The following is a 19,994-nucleotide window of genomic DNA, read 5'->3' on the forward strand; positions in this document are numbered from 1 at the left end:
CTCATATGCATGTGAAAGCTGGACAATGAATAAAGAAGACCGTAGAAGAATTGATGCTTTTGAGTTATGGTGTTGGAGGAGACTATTGAAAGTGCCATAGGCTTCCAAAAGAACCAATAGATCTGTTTTGGAAGAAGTGCAGCCAGAATGCTCCTTGGAGGCCAAGATGGCCAAACGTCGTCTCTCATACTTTGGACATATTGTCAGGAGGGACTAGTCACTGGAGAAGGATATCATGTTTGGTAAGGTGGAGGGTCAGAGAAAAACAGGAAGACCCCCAACGAGATGGATTGGCCAAGTGGCAGCATTGATGGACTCAAGCGTGGCAACAGTAGTGAGGTTGGCCCAGGATTGGGCAGTTTTCGTTCTGCTGTGCATAAAGTCGCTATGGGTCAGTACCAACTTGATGGCATCTAACAAAAACAACAACAACAATGATTCTGAACCAATTTACTACACTTAACAACAAGAAGTCTGTGTGGGACTGTGAAGTAGAAGGCAGAGGCAGTAGACAATCCCATAGCCCCTACCTGAACAGCATCACTGATTCACTAGTGTTCATGTTTCTTTGAGTGGAGTTCCTGTCTCAGCAATGTGCTTCATAAACAGATCAGAATACAAGAGATATCAAGGCTTCCACACCAGAGAAAGCCTGGACTAAAGATCAGCCTTCCTCATTGCGTCTCTAGCATGTTCAAAGAATCTGGTCAATTCTTGCTAATTCAGTTGGTTAGCTGTTAGTGAATGGTACAGTTAGTTTTGTATTGCTAATACTTTGGCTACCCAAGAATTTGAAGGAGAATGTATGTAGGACATACCTAATTGTCACTGCAGGAAAATAATTCTAGATATGTCCACATTAACAGGCATAAACTTGGGTTCTTAGGATAAGGCACTGGGGAGGAAAGAGGAAGTCAAAATTGCTCAGTAATTAGGTCCGTATTTTGAAACAAAGCACTACAGAATGCATTGAGGTGTGTTTCCCCACCCCGAAACCCTCACCAGGAAAGATGGTGGACATAAGGTAGTTAACACACTTTATGTTGTTTTTACAGACTCGACTGTTGGTTACACATAGCCTTCACTTTCTTCCCCAAGTGGATGAAATTGTCGTTTTGGGGAATGGCACCATCTTGGAAAAAGGATCCTATAACACTCTGATGGCCAAAAAGGGCATATTTGCTCAGAATCTCAAAGCATACACCAAAGAGACGGGTCCTGAAGAGGAGACCACAGGTATGTAAGGAGGCTTGGAATAGATTAGAACTTGGGCCATGGGAAGGAGTCACAATGGTGAACTGAAGCCTTCTTCCTGAACTTTTCAATACCCAGTGGACTGGATTTGAGATTCAAGCTCAGCTGTATGTCTCTGTAAAGGGACACAGGAATAGAAATACGGTGACTGGGTCAAACTGCTAGTTCATCTAGCATATTTGGTTTCTGAAATTCCATCAGAGGTCAATCTTTAGGAGGTTATGACTGGAGGTTTGGGGGGATTAACACTTGTAGAAGGAACACCAGTGACATAATGGTCCCCTCTTAGGGATACTCTGTTTCTCTTGACTCAAGCCACCCTACCCCATCTACTCCAAACCCATTAAAACCATTTTCTAGACAGTTTCCTACACTGACACTAACAGTATAATCCAAAATTCTTGATACATTAGTAGAAAATGGCCTCAACCATCTCTCCCACAACATTACTCATCTGAGTTCAATAATTGCCGTGGTCTCACAGAACTCAGACACTGTACTCACAGGGATGGGTTTATTAGCACAGTCAACAGGTAACAATTCAGGGTCAGAAATGTTCAGGGCACGGTTCTTCCAGTCAGGACGGGCTTCTCGCTCAAGTTCTTGACCTCTCAGTCATGGGCCCCTCGGCCTCTGCCCTGCTCCAGCATTATTACAAAGCTCTTTTGAATACAAGCCATTGCTGATAAATGCCCAAAGCGTACTTGACTCCACTATAAACCTCAGCCTGAAGATGCTCTGCTCTAGCTCCCTGGGTCAGCAAGGGTACCTCCCCAATTAAGTCCCTGGAGACACCCCACTTCACAAATGAGCGTCCTGCCCAAAGGCACTCGCTTTACTTGCTCTGTGGGCTAGGGAGCCCACCCATCTTTCTGTCTGGTGCTTTGGCACTTGGTTCTGCTGCTGCTGCTCCTAGACCACTCCTCCACTATTCCTCCACTGCCACCACAGCTTTCTGTCCCTTGACCCAGGAGGTTCACTGTGCAAGGATCTCGGGGTCTAAATGACATGCTCCATTCCTGACTCTTCTTCACTGCTAGTAAGATTCTCCTCTCCTGCCTTGGAGATCACTCAATTTATACACACGTTAGAGTTCACAATTAGCCTTGTGAACAATCACACGACTGAATCATACAATCTATCAGCATCTTCCCTCACCTTCTCTTACCCAAATCCATCAGGAAAAAGTCATTTGGCGGGAGTTTACCAAGATTGTGGCTGCAAGAGACATTAAAGAATTCACTGTATCACACACTCCAAGAAATAAATCTTGAAGAAGACACCAAAAAAAATTGAGTGTTTTGAATCAGAAAAATCATGACAGTTGTATAACCTCATCTAGTATCAGGGGTAGTTGCAGAGCCTCCAAGGGGTCAGAATGGTGTGATGGTTTAAAACTAGAATCTGAAAGAAAACCCTAAACCAGTTTCGGAAGCATAGGGCAAGAACAAAGAAGAGGATGCTGTGGATGACAAGGGATTGGGGGCCAGGCCTAGAGAGTGGGCAGGGGGACCAGGAACCAACATAAAGGGAGGAGCCAGACTTTTTTTTATCAGTCCATATGTGCTCTAGGTCCTGGTCTGGAGAACACAAAAAGCAGCAGAATGGGAAATGCAGAAGCCAAGCACAGGACTGTGTCTGGGGCTGGGTTCCCCTGAGTTAGTGTTCAGACAGCCGTGTGGTCACAGTTTGGGCACTTTTCTTATGCTAAGTCTAAACTTTTTTTTTTTTTTTTTTTCTGATTTGTTTGGATTTGAGTTCCTGGACTCTGCTATAATTTACCATGGGTATGGGTAGGCAACCCTTTTTGAAGTTTCTTATCTTTTGTGTGCAAAGGGAAATTTATAAAATAGCCCAGTGAATTCTTGCCTTAGTGAACATCGATAAGCTAGCTCTGAGTCATTCTATAAGCACTGGGCATCCTGGTGTGGTGCTGCAAGATAATGCACTAAACTGCAAGGTAGGCAGTTCAAACTCACCAGCCGCTCCTTGGAAACACTTTACAGGGTAGCTCTGAGTCAGAACCAACTTGACAGCACTTAACAACAACATATAAGCACTAGACCACAGGGTCAGTTTGATCCACAAGGCCATCAGTTCAAACTCACAAACCGCTCTTCAGAAACCCCATACAGGGTCACTCACTATGAGTTAGAACTAACTTGATGGCACTTAACAAAAACAACAATAGTGTAGCACCAGTGCTTGGCATGTGATGGTGTTGGTTCTGGGACTTGGGTTCTAGACCATGCCATGGTAGAGAGAAGAGAAAGGCAAGAGGGCAAGGTGACCTGTAACAATATTGGCTCTCTAAAGTTGTTTTCCTTGAAATTTAGTACGTTGCTAGTCGGCATTCATTATATTTTTATCACATACACATTCATTCATGTGCTTATATTAATGTGTTAATTCAGCTACAAAGATTTTAGTATCTACTTGTGTAAGATTTTTGGCATTGGGCTATCGTTTTGTTTTTCAGAAAAATTAACTCTTTGAAAGTGTGTAAGTCAGTGGGTTTTACTACACTACCATCACTATCTAAGTCCCAAGCATTCTCAGGGCCCATGCCCATTAGCCCTCATTCTCTGTCCTCTCTTCCCCTAGTCCATGGATAAAGCCTCTTACTAGACTGATTGGCAAACTTTCTCTCCCATTTTGTGGGGTGTCATTTCACTTCCTCAGTGATATCCTTCCAAGCACAAGTATGTTTAAATCTGATGAAGTCCAAATTATCTAATTTCCCTTTTATACTTTTGGTGTCATAGCTAAGCAACCACTGCTTACTCCAAGTTCATTTTTCAATTTTAGCTCCTACATTTAAGTATTTGATCCATTTTGAGCTGATTTTTTTTTTTTTGGTCTAACTTCATATTCTTTTTATTATTTTTTTATGTAAAAATATAAGTTAATTTGCCAGTTCCACAGTTTTCAGGTATATAACTTAGTGATGTCAATTACATTCATCATATTGCAACCACCATCTTCATCATTGTCAAATGTCCCATCATCTCTCTAAACAATGCTTCCTGAACAATGACTTTCCCTTTCCACTCCTGCTCCTGGTAATCACTAATAAGTCTCTGTAAATTTGCCTATTCTACTTACTTCATGTAACTGAGACCATACAAAATATCCATCCTTTTGTGACTGACCTAGACCATCGATAGCATCTGTGTCAGATTACCCAACAAGCCAGGTATAGGTTTATTTGTTCTTCTGATCTGTAGTGAACAATTTCACATTTTTTTCACCACATCACAGATTCTGCTTCTAGGACCAGCTACTCTCTCTCCCAACCCCACAGCACCTTCCTACTGAATCAAAGCCTCTTTCTAAATTTACAAACCCTTATAAGAACAAAGTAGTCAGTAATTTTATTGGGCAATTCAACCCTGCTGAGCATAACGTTTTCAAGTTCCATCCATGTTGTAACATGGATCAGGATTTTATTTCTCTTTATAGCTGAGTACACACCACACTTGGTTTATCTGTTTATGGATACTTAGGCTATTTCTACTATCTGTCTATCGTGGCTGATGCGGCAATGAACACTGATGGACGTGTGTCTGTACACGTTGCTGCATTCAAGTCTCTTGGATATATACCTAGGAGTGGAATTATGGGTCATTTGGTGTCCTGGTATGATGAGTTAAGATCCCCACTGGACTTCAAACCACATAGTCGGCAGTTCAAACCCACCAGCTGCTCCTCAGAAATCCTATGCAGGGTCACTAGAGGTTGGAACTGACTTGGTGGCACTTCACAACAAACAACAAATGAAGGATTAGCACTGGACGGCTAACCATAAACTCAGTGGTTCAAACTTACCAGTCACTCCTTGGAAGCCCTATACAAGGTCACTATGAGTTGCAACTGGCTTGATGGCACACAACAACAACAACAACAATGACTGCTAGGCTGCTGGTGTTCATGGGTACCATGACTGGAAGACTAACGCTTTTCCAGGCTACTGTGGAATGGGGGGTAGGGGGTGAGAATGCAGTACATTAAAGCACCACAAAGTTTATTGTTCTGAGATTCAGTTGTTTTTCTTGAATCCGTGTTTTCCAATTGTTGCAGCCATTTGATTAATTTCAGAGTTCTGGAGAAAGTTGATTTGACAGTTTGCCAGTGCTCGCATTGCTTTGATGATGGAGCAAAGTTCTGGAGGTATTTGCTTCATCCACATTTTCCACTGATGTGTTTTTTAGCTTTCATTTTAGTTTATTTTTTAAATATGTCCTTTAAATGCTTTATATTCATGTGTGTTAAACTTATTTTAATTTCAAAAAGAGCATTTTTCTATTCACACTCACTCTTTTAGTCAGTTCTGGGATTGGTGGTCTTCTGTCTGCCTACTATAACCCTTTAAAATTCTTTCCTGCTCCAAAGGAACTTCAAAGTTTGACTTAAATTTTTGAGAGTATTTTTGACCATGTGTTCATCTTAAGTTGTTAATGCCATCAAGCAATCCTGACTCATAGTGACCCTGTACAGTGTTTCTGAGGAGCAACTGGTGGGTCTGAACTGCTGAGCGTGCAGCACCACACCAGGAGTCCTTTCCTCATCTAGTAGACCATTAACCCATCTCTCCTTTATCCTGGTAGATCTCAATAGGAATGCAGTAATAACTGGCATTTCAGAAGTAAATGAATCCAGCCTGTGTGTATATCTGGGATTCCTTACTAAAGTCAGGCAGATCAGAGATGGTTTCTCTCTTCTTGTTTATAGAAGGGATGGGAACCAGATGGAACTGGTTCCCATCCCTTCTATAAACAAAAGAGAGAACCAGTTCTATCTGGTTCAACCCCCTGCTGAGAATTTGCATCTCAACCCCAGATACACTGATTCAGAATCTGCATTTTAATGAGATCCCAAGATGATTCTTATAGATCGCCTTAAAAAGTAGATTCTGACTCAGTAAATCTAGGATGGAAATGTTAATTCTCAGCTGAAGGCCAGACCAGAATGACCCAGTTCTAAATTCTGATTCATTGGTCTGTGTGGCTTTTCCCTAATCTCTAGTGTGTCTCTCTAGTTAATGATGGCAGTGAAGAAGAAGATGATGACTATGGGCTGATAGCCAGTGTGGAAGAAATCCCTGACGATGTGGCCTCCTTGACCATGAAACGAGAAAACAGTCTTCTTCGTAGAACACATAGCCACAGGTGGGTTTTCATTCACCTGGTAGCCATTAATCACTTCCATATTTTCATCTCTCTATTCTTTTTCTTTCCATGGTTTTTCCTGAGGAGTGGACACCATACACAGCTCTTCGTTTATATCCTTGTATGAGTGAGGAGGTAGTTAAGATGGTGTAAATTTCCCCTAATGGCCTTCTGCTCAGAAAGGCAATTTGATGCAAGCAAAGTGATTTTGATGCATGCCTGCCTGCATGAGCCCATTGATGCTGCCACTTTGCCAATCCATCTTACTGGGGGTCTTCCTCTTTTTCTCTGACCCTCCACCCTACCAAACATGATATATTTCTCCAAAGACTAGTCCCTCCTGACAATATGTCCGAAGTATGAGAGACGAAGTTTGGCCATCCTGGCCTCCATGGAGCACTCTGGTTGTACTTCTTCTGATACAGATCTGTTTGTTCTTTTGGCAGCCCATGGCACTTTCAATATCCTCCTGAAGCTTTTTCCCTCAAGCATTCCACCTCAAGGTCGGTTTGAACTGCCAAGTCAGTAGTCAAACTCACCAGCTTCTCCTCAGAAACCCTATACAGAGTGGCTATAAGTAGTAACTGACTTGATGGCACTTAACAAAAACAAACAAAAATCTCTCAGTTCTAGGTCCAGTGGCAGACATCGAAAATCTCTGAAAAACTCCTTGAAAAGTCGGAATGTGGGGCCAAACCTGAAGGAGAAGGAAGAACTAGTAAAAGGACAAAAACTAATTAAGAAGGAATTCATGGAAACTGGAAAGGTGAACAGAATACTCCAATAGAAAAGTACCATTAGAGATGATATGAGGCTTGGGATCCAAAAGTTTTTAAATTAGATGAATGTGTGTGTGTGTGTGTGTGTGTGTGTGTGTGTGTGTGTGTATTCAGGAGAGTTATGTCCTCCATCCTTAGCAAATCTACAAATTCATTATCAAAAGGCATAGTGGAATCTCTCAGCTATCTATTGTTATAGTCCCATGAAGATTAGCATGATTCCTATGAATATCCTCAACCCCCACTTTCAGAATGTTTGATTACTTTCTGATGTGTGGACAATAATAAATAGGGGATACTACTACAGCAGTCTGAGAGCAAACAATTCAAATGAATTACATTGAAAAGCACTGATTCCATCTTAGTTGCAGCTAGAAGCTCACTAATCATCTAAAGGCTATTTTCCCTGCACTGTATTCCAGCATTGCTCTGTTATCCTGGCTCGGTGCAGAAATGGTGACCACAGTAGAACACATTTTGCTCATTGCTGCCCACTTTTCCAGGGAACCTGTGGTGGCGATTCTAAATAATTCCTCACCATAAGCATACAGAAATTCTAATGTTGAGGTGGGGCTTTGCAGGTGAAGTTCTCCATCTATCTGAAATACCTACAAGCAATTGGATGGTGTTCGATATGCTTCATCTTCATTTCCTATGTGATAAACTATGTGTCTTTTATTGGATCCAACCTCTGGCTCAGTGCTTGGACCAACGACTCTAAAACCTTCAACAGCACCAACTATCCAGCTTCTCAGAGGAACATGAGAGTTGGAGTCTATGGAGCTCTGGGATTCGCACAATGTATGTCTAACAGTGACAACAGTCTCTCTTTCTCTGTCTTTTTTTTTTTTTTCATTTAACTTTTTAATGTGAATTTAGTGAAGTTTTACAGACAAAGTCATCAACTTTTTGTTTCATCTCAATGATTGCAATCCTCTCTCTGCAACAACCATTTCCTACTTCCTTCCTATGGCTCCACAGTCACATCGTATATTTCACAAATGAACAAAGCAAAAATATTTGATGTATACATACAAAACAAAAAACATATATTCATTAAACGTCCAAAGGGCACATTCTGCAAGTCTGCTGCCCACAGGCACACAGTCCAGGAGCCTAGAGCCCGCATTTGCTCTATCTCTCCATGCCATCGCCTCTGCTAATGTCTCTGATGTCACCACATTTCTAGGTAGGATCTCACGCTCTACTCATGCTCTTCGGTCTTAATGGTCTTGAGACCATGTGTTCCTGAAATGAAATTAACTACTCCCCACTGTTACTTATACATTTCTATAATTACAGTTGTGGCTATCACAATAAATCCTGTTAACAGTTACTCACAATTGAATCAAAAATCCTATCACCATCACCCTCCAACCCCTTTCACCAAATCCATCTGAAAAAGAGGGAAACTATTCAGTGGAAATTCTACCTTACCCCCCTCATTCTGAGCCTAAGTACACTCATGAAACTTGTAAGCCAGCCACTTCATACCTTTATAGCCCACCACCATTTTTTGATAGTCAGTGTCTAAATTGCCCACCCTGGTGTGGCATTGTGGGTTAGTGCACTAGACTGCAAAGCAGTTTGAACTGCAAGGTTGGTGGTTCAAGCTTACTAGACAATCCTCAGAAACCCTATACAGAGTACCTATGGGTTGGAACCATCTCGATGGCACTTAACAACAACAACAACAATATCAACCCAGTACACTGAGGAAACAAACATGTTCCTTGATATAAAGACTCCTTCCATTCTGGTTGGAATTTTGAGAAACTGCATCTATAAGCAAAAGTCTAGCTCATCAAACTGTAGTGGTTTTTACTTGCTCATAGTATCGAACATCTTTATCTTCATCTGATCAAGTTCTGGTCAGCTAACCATCCAAGCTAAGTCAAACGGGTGCTATCAGTAAGTTTGGGAGTTTACACACACCTCCCCTCACTTCAGACCAGCTGGCCACTTCACTCACAACTCTAACCCCCAGGGGCTATGTCAGTGCCGATGGGCTCAGGAATTCACACATCTTCCTAAACTTCAGAACAGCCAGCCTTTCTTCTTGTCTCTCTCATCTCAAGGTCAAAAGATGTCAAGGGAATGTGGTCAAACTTAGCCCATGCCTTCACTGCTCTCAAGTAGACCCAGGTGGTGACCAGCGAGCATACTAGGCTGCTTGAGGGTTCCCTTTAAGCTTCAGTCCTAGAAGAGAGTTTTCCTCGATGAACTGACTGTTCTTGTCTTGATGCCTCCAAAGCAAACAGCTTGCTTGAGATTCAAACAGTCCAACAGTCTGCTTTTTCTTTCTCCCTTGCAGGTTTTTCTTTCAATAAGAATCTTCTGTTCTCCCAACAGTTCTGGGTTGGTCTGCATGTCTTTTCAAGTGGGAATGTCCCAACTCAGAAGGTTCTGGGTGGGGCTCAGGATTCCACCTAAGGCTTCATATTCTGCAAAGATTTAACAAGAAGCCTATTTCCCTGGGCAAATTCGAACTCCCCCTTTTAGAAAATCCAATCAGTTATAGGCTGAAGGCAGGTTTACAAGCTCTCACAACAGTCTCTCTTTTAGAATGTGTCTGCCATTGTGTCCTTGGCATAAGTCTTCAAAGATGTTGCTAATGAAACTGGTTCCATTTCTAGGTGTATTTGTATTCATAGCGAATCTCTGGTCTGTCTACGGTACCATCCATGCAGCAAACATCCTGCACAAGCAATTGCTGAACAATATCCTTCAAGCACCCATGAGGTTTTTTGACACTACACCCATAGGCCGGATTGTAAACAGATTCGCTGGTGTAAGTATCTCAAGGGCTGTAAGATGGTATGCTTACGGGCTGAGAGCATTCTATTTCTGACAGGGAGGAATTCTTATATTCCCAGAGACCACAATATGCACTTCCTGTTCTTTTGTCAACTCAGCAAGCAAATATTTCTTGTGTACCTCCTATGAGGTCCTCAGGGTGTTGGTGATACCAGAAGGAACAGCTCTGGTCCTTTAAGGAACTCAGTTGAGTGAGGGAGCCTTTTGTGTACCTCCTATGAGGTCCTCAGGGTGTTGGTGATACCAGAAGGAACAGCTCTGGTCCTTTAAGGAACTCAGTTGAGTGAGGGAGCTGGCTTAATAAAAGATTAGGATAGAATATGGCAAGATCACTATTCAAGACGTATTCTGGGAGCACAGAAGAGTGGCAGAGAAGAGATACTAGCTCTGCCTCGTGACTGAAGGCAGGACATGTCAAAAAAGGTGAGGGTTGAGTTAAATCTTAGAAATTGGCTAAGGACATGTTTGGGAGTAGGGGAAAGGAGGTGGAAGTAGAAGCAAGGTGAGAAGGATTATTTGCAGAGGCGAAACCATAGTGAAAGTACTGCCATATACCTGGTCTTTGCTTCCATTCCTGAAACTTCCATCTATCTCTGGCCCACAGAAAAGAGTCATTATTATTATTTTAACTTCTTACTGTGAATTGAGTGAAGGTTTACAGACAAGACCATCAGCTTTACATTCAACAAATTGTACACTTTGGGTCATCTCAGCGATTACAGTTCCCTCCCTGCAACAACAGTTTCCTATTTCCTCCCCTGTGGCTCCCCATTTATATATTACATTTCACAAATGAACAAAGCAAAAACATTTGATGTACACATACAAAATAAAGAATATCTATTCATTTAAATGTCCAAAGGGGACATTCTGAAAGCCAGCCTCCTGCCCACAGGCACACAGCCTTACTCTGTCCATGGTCTCTGTCTCTCCATGCCAAGCTCCCCAAGCTTTCTGTAATCATAATTTCCAGCATTTATTTTATGACACACAAATGTCTATTTTACAATAGTAGGCAACGAGAATCAATATCCACATGACAATCAAGCACATAAATATTTTTCCCCTCCTTAACCCATTCAGACTAGGTCTTGATCCATGTATCTACACACAGAACACTGCTGTTCCAAGGTTGTGTATAAATCACTATTTAGCTCTATCCCATTTAACCCATATATGCCTGCCAAAGCCTTCCCCTATCTTCATTGTTCATCTGTCACACTCCCTTTTTTTGTATATTGCCCTCCCCATCACCTAAGCTAACATGTATCTCCCCTCTAGCCAGTGAATTACTCTCCCTTCCCTTCAGCCCCTACTAATCATCAAAAAATGTTTCTTTTAATACAGAAACCTTTTCTTAAGCTTTTACAATAATGCTCTCATACAGTATTTGTCCTTTGGTGATTGACTAATTTCACTCAACATAATGTCTAACAGGTTCATCCATGTTATGAGATGCTTTGCAGATTCATTGTTATTCTTCAAGGTTGCATAGTATTCTATTGGTGTATGTACCAAAGTTTGTTTATCCATACTTTCATTGATGGGCACTTAAGCTGCCTCCATCTTTTTGTTATTGTGAATAGCATCATTTAAAATCTATGTTTGTCTTTGAGTGTAAGGTATGTCTCTTGTAGACAGCATATTGAAGGAGCCTGATTGCTTATCCATTTTGCTACTCTCTGTGTCTTGACTGGTGCTTTTAATCCATTGGTGCTCAGAGTAATTCTTGATAAATATGAATTGATTGCAGTCATTTTGCTGTGTGAGTTTTTTTGTGGTACTACTGATTTCTTTGTTCCACGTTTTTTTCCCCCTATGCTGAGTTCATTTTCTTGTGTGCTTTTTCTTGTCAATTTCATCATAGTTTTAATGTTTACAAAATCGTCATGTATTTTCCTTTTCTTGATTTGATATGATGGTATACTACATTTCTTTGAGGTTACCCTCTAATTTATTAATTTCTTCTCCAAATTAAAACAATCTGTTTTATCTTGAAATCTACTTGACTTCCTCATAATTTGGTGTTCTGTAACTATACTTTTCCCTCTTTTCACTCCATAGTTGTCTAAATTACATTATAGAGTGATATCTCTGATTCCCTATCTTCAATCTTATGGTTTTATTTTACTCTGGATACGTCCATATCTGGATTGAATTTGGGGTGGTTCTGCCATGTATGTCAATCTATGGTTGTTGCCTGCTGTTGGATTAAATTGATCCCGGAAGCATCCATGATTCAGCGCTCTTTCAGAAGGTAGTTATCACTCACTCAGTTTGAAGCACTTCAATGATAATTTGTACACATATTGGTGCCCACATTTTATTAATCCTAGAATCAGCATAATCCTTTAAGGGATCTAGGCAAGGACCATTCAAAATATAAACTAGGCTTCTTGAGGATGTTTTCAACCCTCCACCCATTCATTCATTTGTTTATTTATTCAATGTAATGTGACATGAAAGTAACATAGCATTAAGACATATCCATCACCTCTGGATTGGTTGACTAAAACACTGCCCAGGAAGGGATCCCATTCAAATCCTGCATCCCTCTCCCCTGGAAGCTCTATGCCTGGCAGAGAGGTACAGAATGGTTTTTCAGTCAAGGTAAGGCTTGTTCACTGGAACCTTCAGACAATTATTTTCTAAATGTCTGTCACATGTAAGGCTCTGTGCTAGATATGCAATGAAATCAGGACCTGTGTACAGTTAGGATAACTAAACTGGCTTTGTGATGGGAGGATTTACATTTAAGGGTCTATTAGCTTAATACTAGTTCAGTATTAAGTTTGACAAAGGGAAATTTCACTGAGAAGAGTGAAAACCTTGTCCAAGTCAATTGAAAAAAGATGAAAGATGACTGCCATGTTCATTTGAAAGAATTGAGAATGGTGTCAGAAGTGAAATTGATTATTGGTGAGCAGTCCAGTCCAGTGCAAGTGAATATCGTAAAACGATTGAACTAGGGAATCACTAGGAACAGAGACGACCTGCCGGAACCAGGAAGATGTAAAATGTCTTAGGAATCCATTGGTACACCATCTCTCCTGTGTGTTCCTAGGATACTTCCACAGTTGATGAAACCCTCCCTGCTACCTTGCGCAGCTGGATTATGTGCTTTCTAGGGATAATCAGCACCCTTGTCATGATCTGTGTGGCCACTCCAGCCTTCATCATTATCATCATTCCGCTGACCATCATTTATGTGTCTATTCAGGTAGGTATGGAAATGACCAGGCCTTCTTTCTTCCTCCTGATAAAAGCCCCAGCCTCTTCCTAAGAATCTTCTCTTTTACTTATCACTTACACTGCTTCAGCACTGTTGCTATTTAGTCATTTTGATAGACCAAAGATCCCACAGGCCACTGGCTGAAATACTGATTAGTGTACAGTTAATAGAAAATGTCACCTTCACTGCTGGCCCCCTCGAAGCTGGAGGCCTTACAGATGGAATTGATTTATGTTTGGATCCGAGACTACTTTGACATTGATCCTGGACAAAGTCTTGAAGCTCCATGAGACTCTCCCAAATGGACAGGCTATTGGTTGCTTCTAGAAGAATTGTGCTATGGCTACTTTGTCCAGTGGCTTTAAAATAGATGTATCTGCATGCAGATGTCTCTCAGTGGGAGCTGGATCGCTCTTAACCTCCAAGAAGTTTTAGCCTCAAAGCGGATGCATGGCATAGTCCCAGTGTGTTCTTGAGGGTTCTTGCAGTTGAAAGCCAAGCCTCCCAGAAAAGCTAAAGCAAGTAGAAGGACTCCATTCCCATAGTAAAAATGGATGGGGCGGGGTGCTGTCAAGAGAACTCCTACCAGTTGTCTTTGTGATGCCCTCATAATTAGAGGAAAACAATTCCAAAGACCCTGCAAGCATGGGCCATCCTGTGGTAAGATGGCCCCTCCTGACATTGGTGTTGAGTCTCTCAGTACACCGATGATATAAGCCTTTTGACTCTTATTAACCCAACAGACAAGAAGCAGGATAGTTGAAGAAACTCCCAAGTATAACATTTGCATTGACTCTCAAATGCCCAGCTCGTCCCTGGTTTCAACAAATCCCACAAAATCCAGTACACTGCTAACCCATTCTGCCATGTCTCACAACTCAGAGATTGCAACTACTCTCTATTACATCCGGTTCCAGTTCTTAGAGCATCAGCATTCCACACATACCCCCAAACTACCCTTACTTTCACTCATCACTGAGCCACAATTTTGGTCACTTAAATGACTCTATTCTACAAGTTTTACCTAAACCTCTGTTTAGGTAAAACGACCTGGTAAATTCCTACCCACTCCTTTCCCTCATTCTCTGGTCCCAGATGCCTCTACAGAATCCTTTTGGAGACCAAGTCTCTAGCCAGTACAGAATTCTCACTTGAAGAATATATATAGATTCTTCGGGGGGTGGGGGGGATGTGGATTATGCCAACAAAGCTCCTCATTTGAATTAGAAATGTATCGTCTCCTCATTTCATCCACCAATTTGTTCCCCATCAACCGCAGAGGTTCCCATTATGCTTCTCTGCGTCTTTTCACTTCTCTGGTCATTGATGAGATCGAGGCTTCTGTACTGTTCAGATATGGGCTGTGACCATCCAGGTGAAGAATACTGGGTCGTGGCCAGGAAGAGGCAGAGCTATGACCTTTTACAATATGCAACATGACGGTGTAACTAACTGGCTTTTTGCTTTTTGTGACTAGACGTTTTATGTGGCTACTTCCCGTCAGCTGAGACGTCTGGACTCTGTCACCAGGTCCCCAATCTATTCTCACTTCAGTGAGACTGTGTCAGGTTTGCCTGTTATCCGTGCTTTGGGGCACCAGCAGCGATTTTTAAAAATCAGTGAGGTGGGGATTGACACCAACCAGAAATGTGTCTTTTCCTGGATTATCTCCAACAGGTGAGGTGTTCCTTGGTTGGGTCTTTACCCAAATGTGTGCTTTGGGGCTCTGTATGTATGTTTGATATCAGTCGCAGTAGGGCAGGTGTGGCCAGGAGCATGAAGTTCCCTCTGGCCACACACTCCTGTCATGGTAGTTAAGTACACAGAAGCATGACTTGGAGTCAGAGACCTGGGTTCCTGTGCCAACTCTGCCACCTACCAGCTATGTGAATCGAATTGATGTTTCTAAGGAAAATCTCATTTTCTTTGCATTTACAATGGTTAGAATGCAACCCATCTCGTTCTATTTATTGAAGTCAAGCAGAGTGACTGTGGAAGTCTAAGGGGAGTTAGAAACATTTTCTAACTCAGTTACCTTGCCAGCATAGTGACCTGGCTGTTCTCTGTTGTCTTCCCGGAGAATGGATTTAAGACTATAGAAAAGCCATTCTTGTTAGGACGGGGAAGAAGCAGAGATAGCGGGGGGAGGAGAGTTGTGAATTTAGGAATGAAACCCAACAAAGCAATGATGGCAGACATGGAAATGTCACATCCTGGGAGGTGAACTCATGAACAGAGAGAGCATGACACCTCCACCAATACCAGACCCTGGCAAGTAGTGGTACATCCTTGAAGAAGGGGGGTCTTTTTCAAGAAAGTGAAAACTCTTGAGCGTTTCCCAAAGTGTCATGACAAGTTAAGGGTGGGTCAACAGTGCTCAGTTATTTGGAACATGAAGACACCAAGAGCTTGATTGCAGAGATGCTTTATTTCCTAAGAGATTGTCCAAGAAGGAAATGGGCAACTAAGTTAATTCTAGCGGACCCCATTGGAAATATTTACTATATTTGTATGTACACAGGTTATAATTATTGGTGCAAACATGTTATTTGGGGAATCCATCTTTATAATGAAGTTCTATCTATATATTGTCTTGAATCCTCTATAAAGTTTAAATTCATTTCTTGGTGTTCAGTGCACACCTAACTTCCCTCCTCCCCCAGCTGATTTCCACCCAACAGAATATATCAAACCTTTCTATGGTGCTTACTTTTAAACCTTACGTATGGATTCGCGATCACATTGTTTCCCAAACCTGCCTCATTAAAAGAATCGTTTATAACGTCTGTTTAAAATACAGAATTCATCCTCAAACTCCTAAGAGCTAAGTAGGAAGACTTTAAACATTCCAATTTTAAAACATAATATAAAGCTATAGTAATCAAAACTGGTAGTGTGGTGGATTACATGTTGAGCTGCTAACCCCAAGATCAGCAGTTCGAATCCACCAGCTGCTCCATGGAAGAAAGATGAGGATTTCTGCTTCTGTAAAGATTTACAGCTTTGGAAACCCTATACAGGGTCGTTATGAGTGGAAACTGACTCCGCTGCACACCACCATCACCACCACCACCACCACCAATGAAAACAGTGTGGCATTATTATAAAGGTAGACATACGGACAAGTGGACTAGAACTGATAGTCCAGAAAGAAGCTCATCCATCTATAGTCAGTTGACCTTCAACAAGGGTAATAAGTCCATTGACGGGGAACAGAATAATCTCCTTAATAAATGGTGCTGGTACAACTCATTTTCACATGCAAAAGAATGACATTGGACCCGTACCGCTCATCATTTATGAAAATTAACTCAAAATGGATCAATGAACTGTAGAAATGATCCATGAAAGTCTATTTTTCAAATGGACCAATGACCTAAAACCATCAACCTCTGAAAGGAAAACCTAAACACCTTGTGTTTGACAATGGATTCTTAGATATTACACCCAAAGCACAAGCATCAAAAGGAAAAGACAGATAAATTAGACTTCACCAAAATTAAAAATGTTTGTGCATCAAAGCACCATATCAAGAAAGTAAAGAGACAGCCCGCAGAATGAAAATGGTACATCAGATATATAAAGCCATCTATCTGACAAAGGTTTAGTATCCAAAATACATAAAGAAGTCCTACAACTCAACAATAAAAAGAAAAACAACCTTATTAAGAATCAAAACATGGGCAAAAGATTTGAATAGCTATTTCTCTGAAGAAGATATAAAAGTAGCATATGAGCTCATGAAAAGATGTTCAACGTCATTAGGTATTAGATCAAATCCACAGTGAGCTACCTCCTCTCCCTACTAGGATGACTAGTATCAGAAAAAAAGCAGAATATAGCAAGTGTTGGCGGGGATGTGGAGAAAATGAAACCCTTGTCCATTGCTCTAAGAGCCCTGGTGGTGCACTGGTCAAGTGCTTTGCTGTTGACCAAAAGGTTTCCAGTGCGAATCCACCAGCCACTCCATAAGAGAAAGATGTGGCAGTTGGCTTGCATAAAGATTATAACCTTGGAAACTGGATTGCACAGTTTCACTCTGTCCTGTATGTGGCTATGGATCAGAATTGACTTTAGGACCATGGGTTTGATTTAGGTTTTGTCCATTACTTTTGGGGATATAAAATAGTGCAGAGACTGTGGAAAACAGTTTAGTTATTCCTCTAAAAGTTTCTATATCATTTTTTTAAATGCAGATTTCTGAACTCCATCCTAGACCCACTGAATCAGAATCCCCTAGTGAAAAGTTCAGGTTTTTTTGTATTTTTTTTTAAATAAACTTTTAACTTTTGAATAATTTTCTGTTTAAAGAGATATTGCAAAGGTAGGGCAGAGTTCTGGTCTACACGTCACCCAGTTTTCCCCACTGTTAAGAGTCTGAATTTCCATGATACACTGCTATTAATTAACACCTAGACTTTTTTTTTTTTTTTTTAATGCTCTAGTTTTTTTCATTAATGTCCTTTTTCTGTTCCAGGGCAGAACAGAAAAAGGACATTAGATTCAGGACCTCTTCAAGTTTCCACATTGAGTTTAGTTGTGGTGTCCCCTTAGCATTCTCTGGTCTGTGAATTTTTTTAGTCCTTTTTAAATATATATAACAGTTTTTCCAAGTACCATTTAGTGACACTGATGATATTCTTGGAGGTATGCAGCTATCCTCACTCCTCTTTTCCACGTTGTTACATACCCATTAACATAAGCTCACTGCCCCTAACTTTCCTAGATAACCTTTCCAGTTGCTCTTATCAGTGTGATCCCATAGAGTTAGTTCTTAAAAGAGCATAATGCTCAAGGCAGACATTTTTACTAGTTAAGCTAAAATATCAACACACATGGAAGCAGCAGTCAAGAAATCAAACAGTGTATTGCATTAGGCAAATCTGCTGCACAAGACCCTTTAAAGTGTTCAAGAACAAAGATATCAGTTTGAGGACTAAGGTGTGTCTGACCCAAACCAAGGTATTTTCCATAGCCTTGTATATATGTGAAAATTGGACAATGAATAAAGAAGACAGGAGAAGAATTGATGCATTTGACTTATGGTATTGGAAAGGAAATATTAAAAGTACCCTGGACTGCCAGAAATCAACAAACAAATATGTGTTGGAAGAAGTGTAGCTAGAATGCTCCTTCGGAGCTACGACGTGAGACTTCATCTCTCATACTTCAGACATGTTGTCAGGAGGGACCAGTCCCTGGAGAAGGATACCCTGCTTAGGAAAGTGGAGGGTCAACATAAAAGAGGTAGACCCCCAAAGAGACGGATTGGTACAGTGACAACAGTAATAGGGTCAAGTGTAACAAATGTGAGGAAGGAGCAGGACCGGGCAATGTTTCATTCTGTTGTGCCTAGCGTTGTGATGAGTTAGAACCGACAAAATGGCACCTAACAACTACAACATCTCAATGTAAAGAAAACAAAAATCCTCACCATTGGACCAATAAACAACATTCCTATCCAAGGGGAAAAGATTGAAGTTGTCAAGGACTTCATTCTTCTTGGATCAACTATCAACACTCACAGAAGCAGCAGTCAAGAGATCAAACAACATATTGCATTAGGCAAATCTGCTGCACAAGACCTTTTTAAAGTGTTGAAGAGCAAAGATGTCAGCTTGAGGACTAAGGTGCACCTGACCCAAGCCATGGTATTTTCAATAACCTCATATGCATGCAAAAGCTGGACAGTGAATAAGGAAGACTGTAGAAGAATTGATGCTTTTGAGTTATGGTGTTGAAGGAGAATATTGAAAGTGCCATGGGCTGCCAAAAGAACCAATAGATCTGTTTTGGAAGAAGTGCAGCCAGAGTGGTCCTTAGAGGCCAAGATGGCTAAGCTTCGTCTCTCGTACTTAGGACATATTGTCAGGAGGGAGCAGTCACTGGAGAAGGACATCATGTTTGGTAAAGTGGAGGGTCAGAGGAAAAGAGGAAGACCCCCAGTGAGATGGATTAGTCAAGTGGCAGCATCGATGGACTCAAGCATGGCAACAGTAGTAAGGTTGGCCCGGGATTGGGTAGTGTTTCGTTCTGCTATGCATAAGGTCACTATGGGTCGGTACCAACTCGATGGCACCTAACAACAACAACAATAACAACTACAAGGAACTATGGTAGCGTAGTGGTTACGAATCAGGCTACTAACGTCAAGGTCAGTAGTTTGAAACTGTCAGCAGTTCCACGGGAGAAAGATGAAGCATTCTGCTCCTGTAAAGATTTATAGCCTCAGAAACCCTATGCAGGCTCACTATGAGTCAGAACCGACTCCATGGTACTTAACAACAACAACTACTACAAAGCGAAACTATTGCTTGGTTTTAAGAGGGCTTCAAAGGATTTTTTTGGCATAAGGTTTAAGGATGATCTCAGGGCAATAGTTTCAGGGGTTCAGCCAACCTTCACGACTCCAGGAAATCTGGAATCCATGAGAATTTGAAGTTCAGTTCGCATTTCCTACTGGGATTTTTCTATAGAATCTTAGATTAAAATGTTTAGTAATGGTAGCGGGGCACCATCTACTTCTTCCAGAGTCTTGGCAAAGGAAGCAGTTGTTCCTGAAGGCAATTAGCCACACATTCCATATCCTTCATCTATTCCTGACTCTCCTTTCTCTGTTGTTCCAGAGGAATAGATTCCAGATGTCGTGCTTTGGGTGGCCATTGGCAACCGCAGACATTATGCAATGAAGTAGGAAATAGAACAGAAGTACTACACATGTTACTAGGGCAATTAACTGGAATA

The 19,994-nt window shown here is 41.4% G+C and overlaps 1 protein-coding gene across 1 annotated transcript in view; it reads left to right on the plus strand.

Annotated features, from left to right (window-relative positions):
* Positions 1 to 19,994, plus strand: part of ABCC2 (ATP-binding cassette, sub-family C (CFTR/MRP), member 2) — a 91,116-nt gene that overhangs the window by 58,424 nt on the left and 12,698 nt on the right. Inside the window, exons 19-25 of the mRNA XM_006831242.1 lie at positions 1,056 to 1,236; positions 6,293 to 6,422; positions 7,050 to 7,188; positions 7,783 to 8,002; positions 9,838 to 9,992; positions 13,083 to 13,238; positions 14,728 to 14,927. Of these exons, the coding sequence (XP_006831305.1) occupies positions 1,056 to 1,236; positions 6,293 to 6,422; positions 7,050 to 7,188; positions 7,783 to 8,002; positions 9,838 to 9,992; positions 13,083 to 13,238; positions 14,728 to 14,927 (1,181 nt within the window). The remainder of the gene's footprint in view (positions 1 to 1,055; positions 1,237 to 6,292; positions 6,423 to 7,049; positions 7,189 to 7,782; positions 8,003 to 9,837; positions 9,993 to 13,082; positions 13,239 to 14,727; positions 14,928 to 19,994) is intronic.

The sequence above is a fragment of the Chrysochloris asiatica genome, unplaced genomic scaffold (genome assembly GCF_000296735.1).
Source record: "Chrysochloris asiatica unplaced genomic scaffold, ChrAsi1.0 scaffold00003, whole genome shotgun sequence".
NCBI lineage: Eukaryota > Metazoa > Chordata > Mammalia > Afrosoricida > Chrysochloridae > Chrysochloris > Chrysochloris asiatica.